Source organism: Podarcis bocagei (assembly GCF_964188305.1).
Source record: "Podarcis bocagei genome assembly, chromosome: 4".
NCBI lineage: Eukaryota > Metazoa > Chordata > Lepidosauria > Squamata > Lacertidae > Podarcis > Podarcis bocagei.
In genome coordinates, this window is record NC_138128.1 from 6,553,748 (window position 1) to 6,579,217 (window position 25,470).

The 25,470-nt window shown below is 44.3% G+C and overlaps 1 protein-coding gene across 2 annotated transcripts in view; it reads left to right on the top strand.

Moving 5' to 3' along the window:
* Positions 1-18,482, top strand: part of LOC308584995 (cytochrome P450 2J2-like) — a 61,387-nt gene extending 42,905 nt beyond the window's left edge. For both annotated transcript variants that reach the window (XM_081190418.1, XM_081190417.1), the window contains exons 2-9: positions 1,873-2,029; positions 4,363-4,512; positions 4,851-5,011; positions 7,774-7,950; positions 9,542-9,683; positions 11,199-11,386; positions 12,432-12,573; positions 18,279-18,482. In XM_081190418.1, the coding sequence (XP_081046544.1) occupies positions 1,873-2,029; positions 4,363-4,512; positions 4,851-5,011; positions 7,774-7,950; positions 9,542-9,683; positions 11,199-11,386; positions 12,432-12,573; positions 18,279-18,466 (1,305 nt within the window). In that variant the 3' untranslated portion in view covers positions 18,467-18,482. The remainder of the gene's footprint in view (positions 1-1,872; positions 2,030-4,362; positions 4,513-4,850; positions 5,012-7,773; positions 7,951-9,541; positions 9,684-11,198; positions 11,387-12,431; positions 12,574-18,278) is intronic.
* The last annotated feature ends 6,988 nt before the right edge of the window (positions 18,483-25,470 follow it).

Below are 25,470 nucleotides of genomic sequence, written 5' to 3' on the forward strand. Positions count from 1 at the left end.
AAGCTACCAGCATGAGTTTGACCAAACTGCAGGAGGCAGTGGAAGACAGGAGTGCCTGGCGTGCTCTGGTCCATGGGGTCATGAAGAGTCAGACACGACTAAAAGACTAAACAACAACAACAGAATACAACATACATAAAACACACGATAAAAACAAGAACAAAAAACTAACAAACCAGTAACCCTTCCCACAAACAAATTTTGAAAAGGTGTAAGATGTTAATCAGCAAGAGGTCTGGTTGAAGAGCAACAGTTTCGTCTTAAACACCTAAAAGTGTGTAATGAAGGCATCAGCTGAACCTCCCTTGGGAGAACATTCCACAAAAAGGAGAGACTACAGAAAATGCCAGTTTTTGTGTTGCCATCCCCTGGACCTCTTGTAGAGGAAGCACACAAAGATGAGCCCCAGATGATGATTGCAGGGTCCTGATCAGATCATATGGGGAGAGGCAGTCCTTGAGGCATTGAGATCCTAAGGCTTTGTAGATCAAAACCAATACTTTTAATTGGGCCCAGAAACTAATTGGCAGCCAATGCAGTCAGAGCAGAATCAGTGTAATATGCTCAAACAGTCTTCTCCTGATGAACAACCTGGCCACTGAATTCTGCACTATCTGAAATTTCTGAACCATTGTTAGATGTAGCCCTATGTATAACACATTGCAGCAATCTAAGCTAGATAGAAAATCAAAACAGGTAGTTTTCCATTGCCTTCTCCACAAGAATTCACTCCTTGTCAGTCAATATTTTCTTTTATTTATTTGTTTATTTAAGCCATTTATAAGCCATTTTTCCCCCAGAGAAAACAATTCAAAGAATACACTACTCAGCCATCAGATAAGAACATAACTTTTAAAACATCTGAAATTGGTAATAATCTCTAGCCCAGAGATATATTTGGGAGACCTCTTTTTAATTCCTTACCATATATTTGTCTGGTCGCGATGCTCCTGCTGTGACGATGAGGAGATTTCACCCCTCCCATACCCAAGAATCTCCTGACCATCTCCTGATGGTCTCTGCTGACTCCACAGAGAGAAGGAGGCGTGTCCTGCCTATCTACTTATTCTGCCCAGCAACATATCTGTGTGTGAGAGAGAGAGTCAGTCAGTCAGTGTATCGGAGAAAGTGAGAGTGTTGGAGATCCTAGAGATAAGATTGCTGCTAAGAGCAGCTGCAGACTCTCAGTGTAGCATTGATTTATGCTTAGAATATTCAGCTCTGTATATAGTTTTGTATCATAGTTGTAGTTACAGAATAAAAGGAAGATATTCTACAGAGCTGCTCTCCGAGTGGTTTATACTCTGCAAGACTCTGCAAAACTCTGCAAAACTCTGCTGCAAAACGACTGTATTATTGAGACAGTGAATCCGGTGCTCTCAGCTCTGAGCTGTGAGTCCACAGCACTGTGACCTGTTCCTGTGAGAAAGGAGGTCTCTGGCAGTGCTACCCAGCTCGCCTAGCCCAGTCGGGGTTGAGGTGCAAGAGTCCAGTTGGTACACTGGCTCTAGGGCGATGCTGACAGACCCACCGTGGGTCAGAAACCTGACCCAATGCTCTAGCCCAGTTTATGCCAACCTGGTGCCCTCCAGACTACAATGCCCATCTGCTCCAACCATCATGGCCAATGGGCAGGGAGTTGCAGTTCTACAGTCACTGGTGGGCTCCAGTTTCCACATCCCTGCACAAAATGTGCAAGAGAGAGTAAAACAAATAGGTTGGGAAGGGGGGGGGAGGGAGGGAGATGCTGGCAAAAGAAGCTGTGAGAAGCTGTAGAGGTAAGGAAGGCTGGAGCTCATGTGTTAAGTTGAAATAGCCACCTGTTTACTTTAAACATAACGTTCCTCTCCTCTCTTTTGACCCAAATGGTAGATGGCAAAGCAATATGGAAACGTTTACACCATGTGGATGGGACATATACCCCTTGTAGTCCTGTCTGGATTCCAAGCAGTGAAAGAAGCTCTCATTGACCACTCTGAACAATTTGAAGAGCGACCAGTATCGGCTTTCTTTAGCACAAAAGGAGAAGGTGAGTAGTGAAGAATCAGACAATCTACTGGCATTTCCCCAGAGAAAAATTTAAATGACTGCCTGGATAAACAGAACAAAGCTTCTCTATTAACTGCAGGAAATGGGTTGTTGGAGCCAATGCTAGTCCTACAGTAGACCCATTGTAATTAATGTGCATGGCTAATGAAGGTCTATTAATTTCCATGAGTCTTCTCTGAGTAAAACTTACTTAGATGCAACCCAATCCTCTAGCAAGTGTTTTATGGATAGCCTAACTACTGCCATTCATGCACTAGTAACCTTCAGGTTGGATTACTGCAATGTTTGTTATTAGGGGCTGCCCTTGCTATTAGTCCAGAAGCTGCAGCTGATGAATAATGCAATGGGTCAACTGCTCATGGGGGCAGGAACAGCCAACATGTTACGCCACTGTTGAAAGAATTCCACTGGCTACCAATTAGCTACTGGGTTTATTTTATTTTATTTATTAAATTTATATACCGCCCTTCGTCAAAAAATATTGGGGTGGCTCACAGAATAATTTAATGATGTTGGTTTTGGTGTATAAAGGCATATACAACTTGGGATCAAGATACTCAAAAGATCATCTCATTCCTTATATACCTAGTCAATAACCAGACTCTGTGGGTGAAGGCCTCCTGCAGATACCATCAAAGATGGCCCATTCCACACAATATAGGCATGGGACCCTTAGTGTTGTGGTCCCTACCCTTTGGAATTCCCACCCTTTGAATAGTAGACAGGTGTGTCCTCTGTTGTCTTTTCGGCACTTTCCAAAGACCTTCCCCTTCCAAGAAGCATTTGAGAACTTTCCCAGTCTGCATCTGTATTTGAATTTTTTAAAATATTTATTGTTGTTGTGTTGCTTGTTGTTTGCAGTTGTGGAAGTCCTTTGGGAGAAAGAATGGGGTATAAACGCACTAATAAATGATTTAAAAAGTCATTAAATTTATGATGATGAGGGGCTTCAAGAGCAAATCTTACTGGCTTGAAATCAGCAGGGTGCCAGATGACAGGTGCAGGATTTTGAAACCAATGAGAGGCAAGAGCAGGGAAACTGAGGGGAGTATTTAAGAGGCACATAGGTATATGTGTATAGCATAGTAACAGCTAAGCGATATTGCACCACATACAAGAATTCAAGTACATGTGGAAGGAGTATAGAGAGCAGCTGAGTTTGGTGGTACTGAACAATAATCCTACGTAGGGTAGACCCAGTGGGCAGTGACCATCAGCGTCACTTATTAATTTATCAATTGCCTTCTGCATGAATGTCTCACAGCAACTTACAGATATATAAAAACAGCTAAAATGGTTTTAAAACAGTGCAGAAACAACAACTAGATAAGAGTCAAAAACAATACAAAATATACACCCGTTGAAGAGACCTTGAGCAAGGAAAGCAGATTGAGACTATATGGGTAAAAACTGTATGAGAGAGAAACATCAGTGACCTTACTGTGGGACTCTGCTATAGACTGCCAAACCAGACTGAAGACTTAGATGCTGCCTCCCTAGAACAGAATACCAAACATTCAAAAAAGGAGACTTCAATTTCCCTGATATCTGTTGGAACTCAAACTCTGCCAAGAATGTAAGGTCCGGCAAATTCCTCCATTGCCTCGCTGGCAATTTCATTTCCCAGAAGTCAAAGACAAACCCCCCCATTATATTCTTGCAAGGAAGTTGCTAAAATATGGCATGAATGAGGTACTTGTTAGGTGGATTTGTAGCTGGATGACTGACAGAACCCAAATTCATTAATAGTTCCTCATCACTTTGGAAAGGAGTACAAGGGGGTGCTTGGATGGAGGAATTGAGAGGATGCTCATCAAATTTGCAGATGACACCAAACTGGGAGGGATAGCTAATGCCACAGAAGGAGTTGGGTTTATCTTTATCAACACTGGTTCTTTGTGCAACAAAGACTGAACTTGCAGGTATCACCTGAGTTTTCCATGATTTTAAATGCTAGACAAAATCCCCCATCGTAGATATCACATATCTGGAGATCTCACGTTTTTCTGATACTGTAAAGTGCAGGGACCTCTGGGACCACCTGACTTCTGTTATCACACAATAATGAATAATGAATTTCTGAATGACAAAAGGCAATAGAAAGTGAGGTTCTGTTACGCCAATATCATAGAGATGCCCATATAATACTCTGAGACGGATTCTGCATCATCTTCTAATTCTTTGCTTCAGAGAGACTAAGTAGTTATTATATTCAAGGACATTAACTTCAGTGAACATAGTTTCTTCCAGGCTGACAACTTAATTATTTACATTAATTTCTGTAAATAATAATTTCTCAATGATTTCCCATAGGTATTATATTATCAAATGGTCACGTCTGGAAGCAACAGAGACGGCTTGGAGTGGTTACTATGCGGAAGCTGGGGCTGGGGAAGAAAGGCATGGAGCACCAAATAGCAGAGGAGGCCCGTCAGCTTGTGGAGGTCATTGCAAGTTCAAAGGGTACATGATCCTAGGTGATGGTGATGGGTTTTCTTATTTTCCAGTCTGTAGAAATCTATGTGTACTACCTCTGTCCATTTTGGAAAGGAATGTAATATGCTTTAGAATCACAAAATGGTAGACTTGGAAGGGACCCAGAGAGTCATCTAGTCAAATCCCCTGCAATACAGGAATCCTGACCATAGCTGTCCCTGGGTGGACTTGAACCACCAACCTTCTGTGAGAGACACTGTCCTAGTGTGCTGGAGATCACAGCGGGTTTCTCTTGACCATCATAAAATCCCACTCAGTATGAGCAGGAGCAGCTGAACTCACATTAGTATAACTTTATTTTGCAGGTCAACCACTTGACCCCTCCATGCCCATCACTAATTCAGTCTCCAACGTGATATGTGCTGTAGTTTTTGGGTACCGGTTTGCTCTTGAAGATGAAAGGTTCCAGAAGCTGATAGAAGCCATGGATCTTGTCCTAAAATTTCAAGGCAGCATCCAGCATTCTGTGAGTAGACATTTTCATTCCTACTGAGCCAGAGAGGTCTCCAAAGGATCTTAGGGCCCCCATTCAGCATTCTGGAATCCATTATGATAGAGTGTTGGAGATGATAGATTAGGTTTAAATCTAATCTAAGATAAGGGCCATTTACGATCTCATAGCATAAATCATTTCTCAAGATTATTCTAAAGATAAGGAGACTATGTCCAACCACAGGGGACTCTTTGGAGGAAAGATGGGATAAAAATGGAACAATGACCTTCAAAACAGGTTGTCTAGAGCCCACAGGGTTAGCATAATAATCTTCTCAAGAAGGGAATTACGTAGTTTTGTTGCCATCATAGTAAATTACATTTGTTTTCTTTCTGCCCACTTAATATCAAGACTCATGGGACTTGTTTGCTGAACCTGAGGTAATATATTGTCAGCCCTATTATGGACCAGTTTAAGATCTTCAGGTTTTAAGAAAGACAAAATATTCCTGAGGCACTGGGACCTAATATGGTATATTGTCTCCCAAAATTCAATGACCACAGAACCCTGAGAGACTGTGGGTGAAATAATTTGGAAAAGCAGGGACTAATGAGGCACAGAATGGATTCTCCTGAAAGACAGCAAGCCTGGCTGGCTGGCTGGCTGGATCTGTAAGCTCTACACTGCAAAGACTACAACTGGAGGATGTGAGCATCTCTAAATTTTGGAAACATTTCAAGAGAGCCATAAATGCCCATGTTTCAAGAGTGCTACAATAACTGTTGAAGAGTCCAACCCTAAATTCAACAGAGGTGCACTGATTTTCCCGGGGGGGGGGGGCAAATCAATTTGCTGATTTGAATTGGGGGGGGGGGAGAAATTGAATTTAGCAGTGGCAGCCATGGTGGTACCTACTGTGACACCCCCCCCCCCCCCGCAGACGCTACCTTTCCTAGAATTTTTTAAATGGTTGCTCTCACTGCTAAAAAGCAGCTCCCTTCTAAATGACCCAACTAAACCCTTTTGATCTGGGGGATGGGCAGACCTGTCAATTTCAGTTTCTCATTTTTCCTGTTTTTCATTTTTCCTGTGTTAAATACACTTCTCCACATTTCTACATCAATTTCTGATCTTAAAAAAAGGTCTCATGAAATTTCACCAGCATTTTAGTGCTAATTTCTCTTAATGCACACATTTACCTAACATTCACATTTTTGCAAAGCAGTAAATTGCACGTTTGTATATTGTTTTCAACAATATATGCATTCTTAGGCACACCTGCCCATAGTATTTCCATTTCTAATTACCTGGGAAACGGCAGACAACCCTATATTAGTCCAACTTTCAATTTCTAGTTCCTCCATGTATTCAGAAAAGGTAAAAAGGCGAAAGATTTATACGATCTGAAGCTCTTCTGGGTGGACATCTATATAGAACTAAAAAAAAAATGTTTAAAGTCTCATTCATAAAAAAGGACCAGACATTCCTAGGAATGTAAGAGAAGTTTTTTTATATGCCACTGTCGCCACGAGAATCCTAATGGCGACTAACTGGAAAAGTGATAAAATCACTTTCAGGTCAGAATGGTTACAAAAATTAGTTGAATATGCTAGCCAAATTAACCAAAAAATGAAAGATAATTCAAAACAAGTATTTACAGTGGTAACTCTGGTTATGAATGCTCCTGGTTACGCAGGCTTCGGGTTACGAGCTCCGCTAACCCGGATGTAGTTGCTCCTGGTTGTGAACTTTGCCCCAGGATGCGAGTGGAAGTCGCGCGTCAGAGGCGTGCGCACAGTGGGAGGTGCCATTAGCAAAAGTGCACCTCAGGATAAGAACGGTTTCAGCTTAAGAACGGACCTCTGGAACGAATTACGTTCGTAACCAGAGGTACCATTGTATTGCAAAATGGGAAGTTTTTAAAACATATCTTAAGAACAGTTGTTGCAGTTTGAACTCGGTCGTAGCCTTTGAATATCCTCTGTAGCTATATTAAGCAAGAAATAAGGATATAGGAGAAATAATACTTTATTTTAAAAGGAATGGATATGTTTATGCAATAAGTTAGTAAATACTAAGTGAAGTATGGAGACGACAGGAGGTTAGCTGTACACTAAGATTTATTGTCAGAATATATGAGTTTTGGGGGGTTTTGTTGTTTTGTTGTTGTGAACTTTGTTTCCCTTGTCACAAACGACATAAAGGTACAACTTTTTGTTGTTGTTGTTGTTGTGTGTGTGTGTGTGTGTGTATATATATATATATATTAATTATTCAGAAAAGGTATGCAATTTATCTTTAATGCAGAAAATAGAAAAAATGAGAAGTTTTCTTTTTAAAAGATTTTTTGTAGAGCAAGGTGGGCATTATTTGACAGGGTAACTGGGGAATTTAATAAATAAAATAAGTAATAATAAAAATTGCAGAAGTGCACATTTCAAAGGATGGCTGTGTTTGAACTTGCATATTAGACAAATTCATGTTTAAATGTCAACTGACTTGAATGTTCCAGGAGGAGTCCTGGGATTATTCCCAGTTTTGGAATGAGGTCTGGGAGCTGGAAAATATATTGAGCAATGTTTTTCTTTCACATTTTCAGCTAGGGATAATTCCCAGAACCAGTTGTTGTGAGATTCAGGAGAAACTGCAAACACTTTCCTTCTTCTCAGTTAGACTCAAAGTAATATGCTAGCCCTGAAGGATTATGCAGATTATTAAAGTGCTAATCCAAAACATGAAACATGTGACCAAGCTTCCTCATGGTAATGACAGCATTTTTGCTATCTTTCCTTTAGTTGTATGAAATATTCCCATGGTTCATGAAACATCTCCCAGGGCCCCACAAGAAGGCCTTGTCCTGCATGGAGATGGTAGTGTCATTTGCAAAGGAGGAGATAGTGAAGCATAAGGAGAATATGTCTCTGCATGAACCACAGGATTTCATTGATTTCTATCTACTTGAGATGGAGAAAGTAAGTACCTGCTTTGAAACTGAATCCTGCTCATCCAAAGAATCATTATATTCCGTCCTACATGTGAATACTAATGTCTTGCCAAGACACCAATATTTTTATTCTGAATCTCAGCTGAAAAGCACATCGAGTTTCGCCAAATTTCCCTCATAGTCATTGTAGTTGCTAAAGTAGGTTGACTTCCATCCATAAACATCTATTGAAACGGGTAGGAAATGCCAGATATTTCCATAACCCCAAATGTAAGTGTGAATGAGTGGAAATTTGTGTGTCTCAATTAGTGGGTGGGGCTAAGGCTTTTAAAATGTTTATTTTAAAACAACAACAACAACAACAACAACAGTATTATAACAAACTGTTCAAATGAGGTTTAAAAAGAAGGTTGGGAGGGGTGAAATTGCTAACAGCCTTGGGCAGTGGAGTGCCAACAGGAGACATCCCTGTTGACGCACCACCTACTGTATTTTTCGCTCTATAAGACGCACCCGACCATAAGATGCACCTAGTTTTCAGAGGAGGAAAACAAGAAAAAATATATATTCTGAATCAAATGTTGTTGAAGAGCGTTTGCGCGGCTATCCCTCTTGCTGTTCTAGCTTCAGCAAAAGCAATGCAAAGCCTCCCAAAGCTTCCCGGGGCTGCAGGAGGAAGCCCCTGCTGCTGGCAGAGCAGTGCGACTCCCACCCCCAAAGAGCAGCTCAGGAGCATGGGGCATCTGCGCGCAGCCTGCCCACTCTTCCCAAAGCTTCCCGGGGCTGCAGGGGGAAGTGGAGGCTGCCAGCAGAGCAGCGCGGCTCCCCACCCACCCCCAAAGAGCAGCCAGGAGCGTGACACACTCTGGCAACTTGGCTCCAGGGACCACACATTCGCTCCATAAGACGCACAGACATTTCCCCTTACTTTTTAAGAGGAAAAAAGTGTGTCTTATGGAGCAAATGTGTGGTCCCTGGAGCCAAATTGCTGGAGTCCACCACTGGTGAAGTTGCAGTGCTGGCAGTGGTGGCAGCTTCGGTGAGGTTTCATCAAAAACTCACAGGATCTTACTGGATTCCACTGTTGCTGCTGTCACTTTGCAGGCACTGCTGTGCAATGCAGGTAAGGGAGGAAGCAGCATCATCAGGGCAGTGGTGGTGGCACCTTCCCATGTCACTTCAGGTGGTGTGATGGGACCCTTGACCCCTTATTAAGCATTTCCTGGTGGTATGGTGCTCACTGGAAGGACAGATCGTGAAGCTGAAGCTCAGGCTCCAATACTTTGGCCACCTCATGAGAAGAGAAGACTCCCTGGAAAAGACCCTGATGTTGGGAAAGATGGAGGGCACACTAAGAAGGGGACGACAGAGGACGAGATGGTTGGACAGTGTTCTCGAAGCTACAAACATGAGTCTGACCAAACTGCGGGAGGCAGTGGAAGACAGGAGTGCCTGGCGTGCTCTGGTCCATGGGGTCACAAAGAGTCGAACACGACTAAACGACTAAACAACAACAATGTGGTATGGTAATAAGTGGGTGAAAGTAGATAAAGTAAGTGCTGAAGGACAGGTTGTAATGCATGTAAATGACATTTCACCTTCCCTATTTTCAACATCAGAACAGGAATGACCCAGAGTCTAACTATAATGAAGAAAACATGGCTCAGTGTATCTTTGACCTCTTTGTAGCAGGGTCAGACACAACCACCGTTTCTCTGAAATGGGCGCTTCTCCTCCTGGCAAGTCATCCAGATATCCAAGGTGAGAGAGGGAGCTATGGGAGCCTGGGCTTCTCTTGACCTCTTGACAGTGGGCTGTAATTCTTCAAAGGTTTCATTCATATCTAATGAGGTGCTAAAATAAGGAACTTAAAGGAACGGAAATAGTTAAAAGTAAGTGAGTTTATGATATAAGTTTTGGAAGACAAAGGGTTATCAAAATAAGTTAAATGCTTTTGACTTACTCATCTAGAAAGAACCCTTTTCCCCACCAACATTTTTCTACATAGTTTCTGGAACCTAAAATCAAGGTCAACAGAAGTAGAAATGTAAAATGCCCTGAATGCCCTGTCCCCATAGGAAGCTTCCAATCTATTATTACTGGGACAGGAAGAGATGGAGGGTCTGAATGTGTAAGAAAGTTGGAACAGGAGGCAGTTGTGCGTAGTGGATGAAGCTAAGTGAGTCAATAAAAGTTTTTCTGAAGGAGAGGAATGGCTGTGCAAATAGAGGGAAGACATTTCATAGAATCATAGAATCATAGAGTTGGAATAGACCACAAGGGCCATCAAGTCCAACCCCCTGCCAAGCAGGAACCACCATCAGAGCACTCCTGACATATGGTTGTCAAGCATCTGCTTAAAGACCTCCATAGAAGGAGACTCCACCACACTCCTTGGCAGCAAATTCCACTGTCGAACAGCTCTTACTGTCAATTTGAAGATTGGGAAACGGCATGGCCAAAGGAAGGGAGAGAAAGATGCATAAAGAGGTCATTGTTCTGCTGGGCTCACTCACTCCCTCTTTGCATTTTCTTTGGCCATGATAAAAGGACTTTGGAATCTTTTGAAATATAAATGGCAGTTTAAAACATAGCCAATGAAGCCACCTTTTCCTCTGCACAGCTTAGCGGGTGATTTTCTCTTTGAGAGAAGCTCATTTATTTGATATAAAGAGGCAGGGGTGCCAAATCAAATAAATTATTGGGGGGGCAGGTAAGCCCCAGTCCACATTTGGATGGTAACATCCATCAACTTTGGGTTGGTCCGGGCCCCTCAAATATTTTAGGGGGGGAGCAAAGGGACCTCAACCTCTAACAGTTGGATCCCATGCAGAGGACTGGCCAAGAGGTCCCCAGCAGATGCCATCATTGCCTCTGCTGTGAAATAAGTGCCTGAGCCTGATTGATGTTTGCCAAGATCAAGTAAGGAAAAGAGGATTAATGAAAGAAAGTAGGAAATATTGTGGGGTGGAGGATATGTTTGTTTTTAAGTGTAAAACAGACAGCCTTGGATCATAGCCCTACAGCCAGCTCTAGTAACCGGAAACAGCTGAGCGGAGGTTCACTTTCCCCTTTTTCACCCCTGGGATCTATAGTAGAGAAGAATCATGTACATTGACATGAGCTCCTTGGAGGAATAGGTGGGCTATAAATGTAAGAAACAGGGACTCATTCACAGAATCGTATGGAATAAGTTCATGGGAAATAAATGTCCATCGGGGGGGGGGGGGAATGCAATATTCAAAATAAACCATATGTTTCTATCATTATCTTCAGATAAAGCCTACAAGGAGATAGAAGATGTCATAGGTTCTGCTCACTCAATCAGCTATCAAGATAAGAAGAAATTGCCCTACATCAATGCTGTGATTCATGAAACACAGCGCTTTAAATATACCTTACTTTTTGGGGTTGCCAGGCTATGTACAGAGGATGTGAAGATTTGCGGTTTCCTCATTCCCAAGGTATAGAAGCATGATACAACTGCACTCCTGTATGCCAAGAACAAACAGAATCACTGGGCTGCAGTGTACTGAGTGTTGCAGGCAGCCATTCAGGAGCTTGTGTTGTCTAAAACCCGAAGATCAAGAAAACCACACAAGAGCAGGAGTTCCATCTGCAGACTTGTTTCACCATTGGCTAGTGCTATTTTTTTTGTCAGGAGTATAGTGTCAACAGTGTGATGCAGCATAAAAAAAAAGCTAATGCTATACAAGGCTGCATCAACAGAAGTATAGTGTCCAGAAATAATAGTACTGCTCTATTCTAGTTTGGTCAGACCACACGTGGAGTCCTGTGTCCAGTTCTGGGTACCACAGTTTAAGAAGGATATTGACAAGCTGGAACAAGTACAGAGGAGGGTGAGCAAGAGTATAAAGGGTATGGAAATTAAGCTTTATGATGAATGATTGAGGAAGCTAGTTATGCTAAAGCCTGGGGGAAAGGGAGACTGAGAGGAGATATGATAGTCATCTTCAACTATCTGAAGGACTATCACATAGAAAATAGAAAAAGCATGTTTTCTCCTGCTCTAGAGGGCAGGACCTAAACCAATGGCTTCAAGTTCTGACAGAGCTCTTGTGGACTTTCCTTCATTGGAGATTTCAAAGCAGAGGTTGGGTGGTCTTCTGTAATTTAAGCCCTAGTTGAGATTCCTGTATCTCAGGTGATTGGACTTGATGCCCTTTGGAGTCCTTCCAGCTCTAGAATTCTATTATTCATGTATCAAGGAGGAGAAAATATGGTGACCAGCAGTCTTCCTCTGGTTTTGGGTCTTCCCTTTTAAAAGACGGATGGAGAGAACGAGACCGTCCTTTCCCCTGCCCATACAGGCAGCTTTTAAATGGAAAAAAGTTGGAGATGAATCTGGCCACTGGTAAATGCCACTCTCCCCACAAAAACCCCACCCAGTTTAAATTCAGTTTGAATTTCACAAATATTAGCCCTAGGGTAGTGAAGGACAATCCAGTGTTCTGAGTGCATTCCCTTACAATTGTTTCTTCTTTGCAGGGGACTACTATTATTCCCGATCTGCGTTCTGTTCTTCTTGATCCAACACGATGGGAGAAGCCAACAGAGTTCAACCCAAATCATTTTTTGGACAAGAACGGACAATATGTGGCTAGAGAAGAATACCTGCCATTTGGTGCAGGTAAATGCCAATTAATAATAATAATAATAATAATAATAATAATAATAATAATAATAAATTTATTTATTATTTATTATTTATACCCCGCCCATCTGGCTGAGCCTCCCAAGCCACTCTGGGCGGCTCCCAATCAGTGTTAAAAACAGTACAGCGTTACATATTAAAAACTTCACTGAACAGGGCTGCCTTAAGATGTCTTCTGAATGTCGGGTAGTTGTTTATCGCTTTGACATCTGCTGCAAGGGTGTTCCACAGGGTGGGCGCCACTACTGAGAAGGCCCTCTGCCTGGTTCCCTGTAGCTTTGCTTCTCGCAATGAGGGAACCGCCAGAAGGCCCTCGGCGCTGGACCTCAGCGTCCGGGCAGAACGATGGGGGTGGAGACGCTCCTTCAGGTATACTGGACCGAGGCCATTTAGGGCTTTAAAGGTCAGCACCAACACGGAAACGTACTGGGAGTCTTTCAAGACTGGTGTTATATGGTGTCGGCGGCCCAGTCACCAGCCTAGCTGCCGCATTCTGGATTAGTTGTAGTTTCCGAGTCACCTTCAAAGGTAGCCCCACGTAGAGTGCATTGCAGTAGTCCAAGCGGGAGATAACCAGAGCATGCACCACTCTGGCGAGACAGTCCACAAGCAGATAGGGTCTCAGCCTATGTACCAGATGGAGCTGGTAAACAGCTGCCCTGGACACAGATTTGACCTGTGCCTCCATGGACAGCTGTGAGTCCAAAATGACTCCCAGGCTGCGCACCTGGTCCTTCAGGGGCACAGTTACCCCATTCAGGACCAGGGAATCCTCCACACCTGCCCGCCTCCTTTCTCCCCAAAACAGTACTTCTGTCTTGTCAGGATTCAACCTCAATTTGTTAGCCGCCATCCATCCTCCAACCACCTCCAGACACTCACACAGGACCTTCACCGCCTTCACTGGTTCTGATTTAAAAGAGAGGTAGAGCTGGGTATCATCCGCATACTGATGAACACCCAGCCGAAACCTCCTGATGATCTCTCCCAGCAGCTGCATGTAAAAGTTGAAAAGCATGGGGGAGAGGACAGAACCCTGAGGAACCCCACAAGTGAGAGCCCAGGGGTCTGAACACTCATCCTCCACCACCACTTTCTGAACACGGCCCAGGAGGAAGGAGCGGAACCACAGTGCCCCCCGCTCCCAGCCCCTCAAGACGGTCCAGAAGGATGTTATGGTTGATGGTATCAAACGCCGCTGAGAGATCCAGCAGAACTAGGAAACAGCTCTCACCTTTGTCCCTAGCCCGCCGGAGATCATCAACCAGTGTGACCAAGGCAGTTTCAGTCCCATGATGAGGCTTGAATCCCGACTGGAAGGGATCCAAATGGTCCGCTTCTTCCAGGCGTGCCTGGAGTTGTTCAGCAACCGCTCGCTCAATCACCTTGCCCAAGAATGGAAGATTTGAGACTGGGCGATAGTTGGCCATCGTGGCCGCATCTAAAGATGGTTTTTTTAAGAAGCGGTTTAATAACCGCCTCTTTCAGTGGGTCTGGGAAGGCTCCCTCACAGAGGGAAGCATTCACCACCCCAGTCCTTCCCGGCTAGCTTTTATAAGCCAGGATGGGCAAGGATCCAGGAGACAGGTGGTTGGTTTCACTCGTCCAAGCAGCCTGTCCACATCCTTGGAGGTAACAGATTGGAATTGATCCCACTCAACTTGACTAGACAAAACTCTAGCACTCTCCCGCCCTGGCCCTGCTCCCACGGTGGAGTCTACTTCTTCCCGAATCTGAGCGATTTTATCTGCAAAAAACTTTGCAAAATCATTGCAGGAGAACGTGTGGCCCGTACTGGGCCCCAATGTTGCAGGTGGTTCCACTAAATTGTGAACCACCTGAAAAAGTCTCCTGCTGCTGTTTTCTGCAGATGCAATAGAGGCGGTGAAGAAATTCTTCTTCGCCGTCGCTATCACCACTTGGTAGGTTCGACGTTGAGCTCTAACCTGTGTCCGGTCAGATTCGGAATGAGTTATCCGCCACCGGCGCTCTAGCCGTCTCAATGATTGTTTCATTGCCCTCAGATCCGTGGAAAACCACGGGGCTGTCCGGGCTCCATGCAATCGGAGAGGGCGCTTCGGAGCCAAACAGTTAATAGCCCTGGTTAACTCCACATTCCAGCGGGCCACCAGGGAATCGGCTGAAAGGCCATCAACATGGGATAAAGCATCCCCTACCACTCCTTGGAAACCATTTGGATCCATTAAGTGGCAGGGGCGGACCATCTGAATTGGTCCCACCTCCCTGCAGAGGGGATGGGTCGCAGAGAAGTCCAGTTGCACCAGGAAGTGGTCTGACCATGGCACTTCTTTTGTTTTGCTTTTACTTAGTGTCAGATCACCAACATCCATAGAGGTAAACACCAGGTCCAAGGCATGTCCGTGGCTATGGGTTGGGCCAGACTTATTCAGGGACAGCCCCATGGAGGCCATGCTTTCCACGAAGTCCAGAGCGGCCCCTTGTAAGGTCGTGTCGGCATGGATGTTAAAATCCCCTAGGACGACCAAACTAGGTGTCTCGAGGAGAACATCCGCCACGACCTGAAGCAGCTCGGGCAGGGAATCCTTGGTGCAGCGGGGAGGTCGGTACACCAAAAGGAATCCTGTACTACCCCTATTGCCCAGCTTCCAGAACATGCACTCAGAAAACTGGGTCTTCCCAATAGGACGCCTGGTGCAAACTAATGACTTCCTAAAAATCACTGCAACCCCCCCTCCCCGCCCACATGACCTGGGTTGCTGTGCGTAAGAGAAACCTGGTGGACAAGCAGCGGCAAGCACAGGCCCATCTGCTTCATCCAACCAAGTCTCTGTTACACATGCTAGGTCAAGTCCTCCATCCATGATCAAGTCATGGATGGCAGTGGTCTTATGAATCATTGACCTGGCATTGCACAGCAGCACCTTCAGGTCATGTGGGTATCCCTTGCTGATTCTAGTATCCATCCGGTCAGGACCAGACCCGGAGGCAGGAATAGTCCTCAGACAATGACTAAACCTGCCCCCTCTGTAATGACATGGTCTAGTCTTAGCGTAACTCCTCCTCCTACCCGTGATCACTGAGATCGGTTGTCCCAGTGCATCCCCCCCTGTGGAACATGCCCCAGCCATTTTGTGGGCTGGGGCCCACTCCCCGGCAGCCCTGACCCCTCCCCTTAAGAACAAAATAACACCTTAAACAAACAAACAAACAAACAAAACCAATAAAACAATACAAGCAAAAAACTGTAAAAATTACAAAAACATCAAAATCAAAAAAATTCCCCAAGCCCAACCAAACATCCATCACACCCCCACCCCCCACATACAAAAAATCCAAAAGAAATTTTTAAAAAACATTTTAAAAACACTCTGTGCCCCTCCAGTGATTTGTAGGCATGCTTATTGGGGAGATTCCAGGAAATGACAACAGCAGCAGCAAGGGAGGCAGAGCAGAAATAACATCCTTCTGGGAGGAGTAGCACTGCTGGGCATGATTAGGCTAAAGCTACCCTACATCTTTTCCTGGGATGTAATTTAGCCTGGTCTGAAACCACACTCAGAACTGAGTCTGCAATGAAATTACCCTGCTTTCTACTTCTTTCATCCTGACCTCTATAGGAGATTGGGGTATGTGCCAGTTTTCCATTTTCAAAGAACAAAGGAGTATTTTTGTCCCGTATCTGTCAGGAGCTGGGTGTTTAATGTCATCTGCCACGTGCTGTAAAGTATTGTTCCTGCAGAAATTCAGCAGACATCCTCATTGCTAACTTCCAAATATCTCTTAACCTTTTTATACAAATAATTACAGTGGTACCTTGGGTTTTATACGCTTCAGGTTACACACTCCGCTAACCCAGAAATAGTGCTTCAGGTTAAGAACTTTGCTTCAGGATAAGAACAGAAATCGGGCTCCGGCGGTGCGGCGGCAGCAGGAGGCCCCATTAGCTAAAGTGGTGCTTCAGGTTAAGAACAGTTTCAGGTTAAGAACTGACCTCCAGAACGAATTAAGTACTTAACCCGAGGTACTACTGTATGCCTATTCAATTGTTGTAGATGATGTTTCAAAGTAAAGATGAGCCAGCCATTTTTGTATGATAATACAGCATGGTTTTACAGGTTCTTCTGGTTGGTTGTCAGGGGAAAAAATAAGTATATAGAAAGGAGAATTCCAAGATCCAGGTTTGGGGCAAGTACTCATTTGGTGAGAACACCCCAGCAAAGATTTTAAATCAAAAATATGCAGCAAAGTAAAGTGTGGAAATATAGGCTGCTAGACCTTTAATATATGCCCTTGTGAGTTCTTTTCAAAAGTTCCCTCTTCCAAAGAAGAGGGAAAAGACCACACATTTGGTAAGTTTATAATGGTTCACATACAAACTCTCCAAAGGTCAGATTGCTTTGCTTTTCCACACAGCATTCAGAAAACATTGCACAGGCAGTAAAACTTGACTTAGTTACAGTGCTGAAAGTTCCTAAATTATTGGTATGAGCAGGGCTTTTTCCCAGCTGGAACTCACAGGAACTCAGTTCCAGCACCTGTCAGGTGGGCATCATTGCCATTATAAAAGGTGTTTGTGGTCAGTTTTAGCACCTCTTTTTCTAGAAAAATAGCACTGGGTGTAAAGACTTAAAAATGGCTTGTAAGAGCCATGCAGTTTGAGCTTGGAGCACCAGCTCAGATCTCTTTTGCAATGAACTTCTCAGGTGGGCTGGCGGAGAACAATAGGCCTGATTACCTGGGTCGATGCATAATGTACACTCAACTGCATTGTTAATGCTGGGATTTGTTGAGCCATAATTCTCATATTACACTTAGAATCCCATCGTATTCTAAGACTATGATGATGAAACAGTTGAAAGGCAAATTAAAGTGCCTAATTCATCTTAGAGATAATGAGTTTTCTACTTTTTCCATAAGACATCAAAGAGTTCTTTTACTGAGTCTTAGAGTGTCACCTCTGGCTGACAGCAGCTCTCAGGCAGAGACTTTGTCTCAGCCCGGTTTGCTGTGACCCTACAACTAGACATTCTATGAGCTGCCTTTGGAATATTAAACTTGCAGATATTATATGGCACTTTCCTTATTGTCCCTGCCCCCCAGCAATATATCCTTCCAAACATTTTATGTTGTTGGGTGGGAGGGAGGGAAGAGCGAATTCAGAGTACTATGATTTCTTTTTTTAAATAAAAATAAATGATTAGCCCTGTGCTGGACCTTCTTGCACAATGCAAGGTTAAGAAGAAGATTATTAAGAAGAAGATTTTTAAGCTCATAGAACATCACCCTTGGGGATTGTGCAGAGGCAGTTGAGTATTTTTTTTTAGAGCCTTGCAGCTCTCTTTGTGTCAGCACCAAATAAACAAAGAAACCCAGAAACCTTGACACCGAAACCAGGGGTGCAAGCACAAGGAAATCAGCTTCTACAACCTCTCCTCCCTCTCCTCCTATCTCTTTCAGTTTCTTTCAATCTGGGTTTGTGACTTATCCTGCTATTGCTCAGGGCAGTTGACCAAAGTTTGCATCTCATAATCAACTATGAAATGTTGGCACTCAGCAGGCTAGGGAATTGACAACAGCCTTGATTGTTTCCCTGTCCTAACTATGTCTAGTTCACCATAGTATTGTGTAGAGTACAAAGAAATGGACACTGGAAAGTAAATTATTGCTCACTTGCTGCTTTCCCCTTGTCTCCTCCGCAGGGTCTCGCATGTGTTTGGGAATGCAGCTGGCAAAGACCGAAATTTTCATCCTACTGACCAGCCTGCTGAGAATGTTCCGCTTCCAGCTGCCAGAAGGAGTTAAAGAAGTCAATATGGAGTCTATACCAGGGGGTACAACACATCCCCATCCTTATAAACTCTGTGCTGTTCCCCGCTGCAAGGCGTAATACAATAGGAAAGTTATAGGAGGCTGCACTCATGCTTCCTCCACTTGCCAAACTCTTTGCCATTCCTGACACATTAACCCCCTAGAGCTTCCCCTTCCCATCTCATGCAACTGCTGAGGTCTCTTCTTTTTGCAGCTCTGCTTTGCACCCATTATCACCTTCATCCCATCTCCTGTTTTTCAGGCCCTTTCATGCCCCTGCTTTCATCTTCAACCCTATCCCCAAGCCGCCTACTCCCTCCTTTTTGCAACTTACTTTGCATCCCCATTTTTACTCTTACTCCCTTTTTTCCTCCACCCTCCTCATCACTTTCCTCAACTCTCTCCTACACAAACAAATTGTAAACAGATCGGAACATTGTAATAACCTGCAGTTTCATAAGAGTATATATTTAAAGTAGATGAATAAATTAACAAAAACAATAGTTAATAAACTATTCTACCTCTCTTGCACCTGCAATACATTGACAATATTTTTATTATCTGGACACATGCTCAGCAGACCCTGGACACCTTCCACCAGTCATTCAATAACTTTCACCCCACCATCAACCTAACAATGAACTAATCTATGCAAGAAATACATTTTCTGGACACTACTATAAAAATACAGGATGGATGCATAGACACCACCTTATACCGAAAACCAACTGACCGACAAACATATCTACATGCTTTCAGCTACCATACCAAACAATCAATTCTACTTAGCCAGCCTCTATGTTACAGCGGCGTCAGTTCCAACTCTACAGACAGGGTTTCTCACCTAAGAGATCTACAGCAAAACTTTTTGGAGCTAAAATACCCACCTGATGAAGTTAAACAACAGATCAACAAACAGACTGATACCCAGAGAGAACATGCTGCAAGACAGACCCAAAAGAGAAAATAACAGAACACCACTAGTAATCACATACAGTTCCCAAGTTAAAACAGTTCAATGCATCATCAGAGATTTACAACCTCTCCTAGACAACAACAGTTCTCTTTCTCAAGCTCTGGGAGGAAGACCTTCCATTGCTTACAGACAGCCACCCAATCTTAAACATCTCCTCACCCACAATAATACAGCAACCAGACTTAACATGGACACTGGTACCAGAGCCTGCAATAAACCCAGATGCCAACTTTGCTGCCACATATACCCAGACAACACCATCACTGGACCCAACAACATCAAACATACCATCTCAGGCTTACTTAATTGCTCATCTTCTAACATTGTGTATGCCATTAAATGCCAGCAGTGCCCGCTAGCTCTCTATATTGGACAAACAGGCCAAACCCTACACCCAAGGATAAACGGTCATAAATCTGACATCAGGAATCACAAGACAGAGAAGCCAGTAGAAGAACACTTCAGTCTCCCAGGACATTCAGTACAGATCTCAAAGCGGCTGTCTTATTACAAAAGAATTTCAGAAATAGACTTGAAAGAGAAATTACAACGTATTACTAAACTGAAAACTATGGAGAGACCTGGTCTGAATAGAGATATTGGATTCTTGTCTCATTACACATGCTAAAGCTATTTTTGGTCATTAAATACTATCATGCTTTTTCCTGTAGGACTAATTGCAGTCGTTAACAGTCGTCAACAGGTTTACCATACCCATTGAGTCAATCACCCGTCTCTTACTACCCTTCTGAGAAAACCCCCACCCTCCCACTATATATAAGGGTCTGGTGACTTCTGTTTCAGTGTATCTGAAGAAGTGTGCATGCACATGAAAGCTTATACCCAGAACAAACTTAGTTGGTCTCTAAGGTGCTACTGGACAATATTTTATTTTATTTTATTTATTTATTTATTTATTTATTTATTTATTTATTTATTTATTTATTTCGACTGTGTCAGACCAACATGGCTACCTACCTGAATCAACTATTCTAGGCACTCAAGGAGATCTGTTTCTAACTTGGTATTAGACAGATATCGCTCTTATGTGATTGTAATTGTGGGGCACCAGAATCGTTGCACCACATAATCTTTGAGTGTGCTTCTCACTCATCGGCCAGGAGCAAGTTTCTTGATCCATATCTAAAGGGAATCGCCGATGATTCAAATGAAGCCAAACTGAGATATCTACTAAATGATGAAGACCCCCTAAGATCACTCACGGTTGCCAGATTCTTGATCAGCATCCTATCCCTAAAGAAGAAAAATGGACTCCTGTGCGGCTCGGATAACCCTTTTAAACCATGATATATGTTTTAGGATGTAATTAGGTGATATCACCATTGATGTCTTTTATTAATTTATGAGCAGAGGGTGTCAGCATCGCCCTAGAGCCAGTGCACCAACTGGACTCATGCACCTCAACCCCGACTGGGCTAGGCGAGCTGGGTAGCACCGCCAGAGACCTCCTTTCTCACAGGAACAGGTCACAGTGCTGTGGACTCACAGCTTAGAGCTGAGAGCACCGGATTCACTGTCTCAATAATACAGTCGTTGCGCAGCAGAGTTTTGCAGAGTCTTGCAGAGTATAAACCACTCGGAGAGCAGCTCTGTAGAATATCTTCCTTTTATTCTATAACTACAACTATGATACAAAACTATATACAGAGCTGAATATTCTAAGCACAAATCAATGCTACACTGAGAGTCTGCAGCTGATCTTAGCAGCAATCTTATCTCTAGGATCTCTAACACTCTCACTCTCTCCGATACACTGACTGACTGACTCTCTCTCACACACACAGATATGTTGCTGGGCAGAATAAGTAGATAGGCAGGACACGCCTCCTTCTCTCTGGAGAGTCAGCAAAGACCATCAGGAGATGATCAGGAGATTCTTGGGTATGGGAGGGGTGAAATCTCCTCAGAGGGCGATGTTTATGTTGCAAATTTACTGTACTGTAATGTAATGTAATGTATGTTGTTGGTCTTTTGCTTATTCTGCTTTGGTTTTTGTCTGTTTTTGTAAGTTTTTAGCTGTTTTAAACTTGGAGGTTTAAGTATATATATGTTGGTGGGAAACTGTCGTGTGATGGGCCATTGGCCGTAATAAATATCAATCAATTGGTATTGTCAGAATGCTGTCCCCAGGAAAGTATAAAGAAAAGGAAAGGTCTCTTAGCATTCTTCTTTATTTCAGTCTTTACAGAGAGAGTCTATAGAACCCAGCCTCTTGGATAATGGCGTTGTCTCAAGTGAATCTCCACCCCCTCTCCCTGTCTTGCCCACTCCCTCATTCGTCATTCTCATGGTCTCCTCTACATGGGCTGCTCCGTGCCCTCTGTCTTTGACCTCTTTGCTCTTCTGCTTTTAAGGCTCACCGGGTTCTGGGAGATGGAGGGTCTGGAATGCATTCTAATGACAACGTATCAGCTGGGTATTGTTCTGGCTCTCCCATGATTTCCCAGCTTTCCCCCTCATCTGCCTCTGAGCTGCGACCTCCCTCAACTCCCTGTTGTAAATCTATACTGTCTTCCTCTTCCTCCTCCCTGGAAGGGTCAGCATGGGGAGGCGGTCTCCACCATTCCTCCTCTGCCCAGTCCCTACAGGTATACTCCAGTGAACTATCCCCCATGTCCGTTTCAATTACACACAGGCATTCCCCATTTTAGTGTCAATTAAATAATTATGCTTAACAGGACTTACGTGTGCTCCGCTGTTGCATGCAAGGACCCAGACCGCAACCCCTGCAGAAGTCAGGGGTTCCCTGTACATGCCCATCTTAGATCTCAGCCCATCTGTAAGCTCCTTATGCAGCCACACCAAAAAGTGATGTTGCAAACAGACAGGACAGCACCCAGAGATCCATGTGCTCTTGGTTTTGTTCCACCTACTTTGAAGCATATTACTTATGGAGCATATTAAATGCTTCAGCTAGCTGTGTGGTATGTTTTAGATGGGGTGCCTGATAACTTCACTAACTTGTAGTCCATCCACCCTTGGAACCAACTGCTACTAACTGCTTGAGGAATGCTGGTGCAACAACATTTTAAAACAGATAAATGAATCGGCACCTGTGTTTATGAGCTTGTAAACCTCCTAGCTGGAAGTTAAAAGGGAACACATCGTTGCAAAGAGTGTAAGTTGTGGCTCCACTGGATGTTATGCTTCTGAACTGAAACACACTGATCACTAGTTCCTGATAAATTGCTTAGCTTTTTTCTTCCTGCTTCTGTAAAGTTTTCTGAGCCACTCTCATTGTACAACCTCATGTTTCAATCCCGGCATGCCTCCATGGCTAACCTTTCCTGACCCTTTAACTTTTTTGAGCAAGAGGGGGTTTGCCCATTTGGCATTGGTCATTCATACTGTGAATCGGATTTTAAAGTATTTGCACATTTTACTTTTTATCTGGGCAGCTGAAAAAAGAAGAAGCCTATTTATTCTCCAGTCTGAACTAAGCTATCAGATTTTCTGTCTCTGAATCTTCATTCTGCCCAGAAGTGTGTGAGAGTGCACTGGCCTCTGAGGACATTTCAGAGATCTTTCTGTAACCCAGAGATGCTAACAAGAAGACAGTTCCTGAGTGGACCACCTATATACTTTTGAGAAATACTAGGATATTTGTTCCCTGGGTTGGGCACATTCAAAATGTATTTCAAGTTAGAACAATTAGAGTACCCAGGCCTGGGGAGATGCTTTTCTTTGATGACTTTCCAGTGGTCAGAATGTTGGACTGGGATTGGGGAGAAGCAGAAATGCAATTCTGCCCCAGAGCTCACTGAGTGACCTGAGTGACCTCTAGCTCTCAACCCAACTACAGGGTTGGTGTGAAAATAACATGAGTGCTTAAACTGCCTTTCAACACCCCCACCTCCCAGGAGATTGGACCCCAAGTCTCCTAGATATCACATACTGATTTCTCCTATAAAATTCATGCCAGAAGGTTTCACAAAGACCATAGTAATCCACAGTTACAACGAGAAGAAAATAATTCATGCTTCGCTTTATGAATTCTCCTTCTCAGCCAGTTATTTAGAAAGAAGTACCTTAGTGAATGTCTCTTGATAGAGCCTGATCGCAGTCTGCCACATGCTTCCAATGGCAGGAAGTGGAAGAGGCCCTGGAGGGAAGTGTCTGCATGACCACCAGAGCTGTTTCAGGAAGTACAGAATCAAAAGACCCACCAGCAGAGCAATCAAAAATAACCATATGCCCAACATTTTGTTATTGGTTTCAGAACTCACAGGGTTAAAGAGTTCTGTGGTGACGTCTCTTACCTGAGGCATGGTTAGAAACTCTTTGGGAGTGGTTTGACGCTGAGAGTTTCTGTCTGGTTTCGTTTTTGCGAAGATAGGATGCAAGATGGGTGAGCTTTCACCAGGTTCGAAGCTATGCTGTTAAATTCATGATTAAAGGCTAAGAAGATAAGGAACGCCTGGTGTGTCTGAATTATTGCTGCAATTGCTTCACCGCTGTGTTTATCTCTGCTACCGGCAAGAGGGAGAGGCAGGAAGGATCTTTGGATCAGCACGGACAGGCTGCAGAGCTGCGCAGGGAAGTGTGCTGGACTCCATGTTTGTTTTCTTTGGAACTCATGGCAACTCTGACCTCTCCGTTGCCATAGGTTATGGGCAGTTTGCCAAAGCTTTGAAGCATTGCAGGAACGTCCCACGTGTGGGGGATGCCAGCAGGAAAGTTGCTGGGTCCAGCCGGAGCTGTCTTTGAGGCTGGAAGGAGCTTGCTGGGGAGAGCCGATCTGCCGGAGGTCAGAGGAAGCTGATGCTGTCGTGAGTAAGCTTACCCCGGGGGAGGAGGAGATGGCTCAGTCCCAGGAACATGGCTTTGAGCTTAAGCTGCCATGTGAGAAGTTAACAATCCAAACGTGGCTGGAGTGGAGTTATTTAGCAGAGTTGTCCCTAGTTGGAGCCAATCTCTGGGAATTGGTCACACCGATGTCTACGTCAGCTGGGGCTGTTGCAAGCCTACGTGAAGCTGAGGAGCGTGTGATGGCGTTTTTGGCTGAGAATGTAAGTGCTGATTTGAGGCCTATAGTTCTGGATGCAAGGAAACCGGCGGTCGCTTGGCTAGCTCTACAGGAAGTGTGCAACGCTGGGGGTGGAAGCAAGGGCCGGGAGATGGCTGCATCGGAACAGGGGAGGCAAGATGGCGCTTCCCACCTTCGTGGAAGCCGGTGCACAGCTGGGAAAGGCTGTGGGACCCCAGAGGGGGGCAAAGGGACTTTTGCTACTGCTGCTGTTGCTGCCAGTTTCGCAGGGTCTAAAAGCTGCGCAGGTGATGCAACGTGTCTGCGTGAGGAGCTTGGAGAGAGGCAAGCTGCTGGGAGCCCTTTATCTACCACTAGGGGTGCAGGAAAGCGTCCTGGGAGCCCTGTGAGCAGTGGGGGGGCGGTGCGCTGTAAAAGCACAGAAAAGCCTCTTTTTCCAAAGGCTGCCAAGAGTTGTTTGCGTCGTAAGTCGAAGCCTGGGAAACAGGACACTGCTAGATGCGTCAAGGTCAGACATCTGCTGCAGAGGGAGATAACGGCTGCAGAGTTGTCTGGGAACTCTGAGATAAGTCCAGTCTTCAGAGCAACGCAGGATGTTGCGGTTTTGGACGCTGCCAAGGACAGGGACAGAGGCAGCGGGACGTTTGTTGCTGCCATGGCAACTTTAAAAAACAATTCCAGCAGGGACACAGCTGTGAAGTGGGTGTTGGATTCGGGAGCCAGTCATCACCTGATAACGCCATCTGCTGGGGAGCTGCGGAATTGCAGGGCTGTTTCAAGTGGAATGACTGTTACATTAGCTGATGGGACACAAAAATCAGTGCGTAATGTTGGAAATTTATATGTTTCTATTTTGCAGGCGGAGCTGGAGTGCTTCATTGTACCAGGGATGAAGTGTTGCCTGTTATCGATACCTGCTTTGGCGAAGCAGGGATACAAAATCTGTTTTGAAAATAACACCTGTTCTATTTCCAGAGGGGGGAAGCTGCTTGTCGACGTGGAGGGCAAGGACAATCTCTTTGTTCTGGAGACACCTCTGGAGGGTGGTGGGAATGCAGGAAAAGCAAAGGCGAAGTGTGCTAGTGTTCCCAGCCATGAT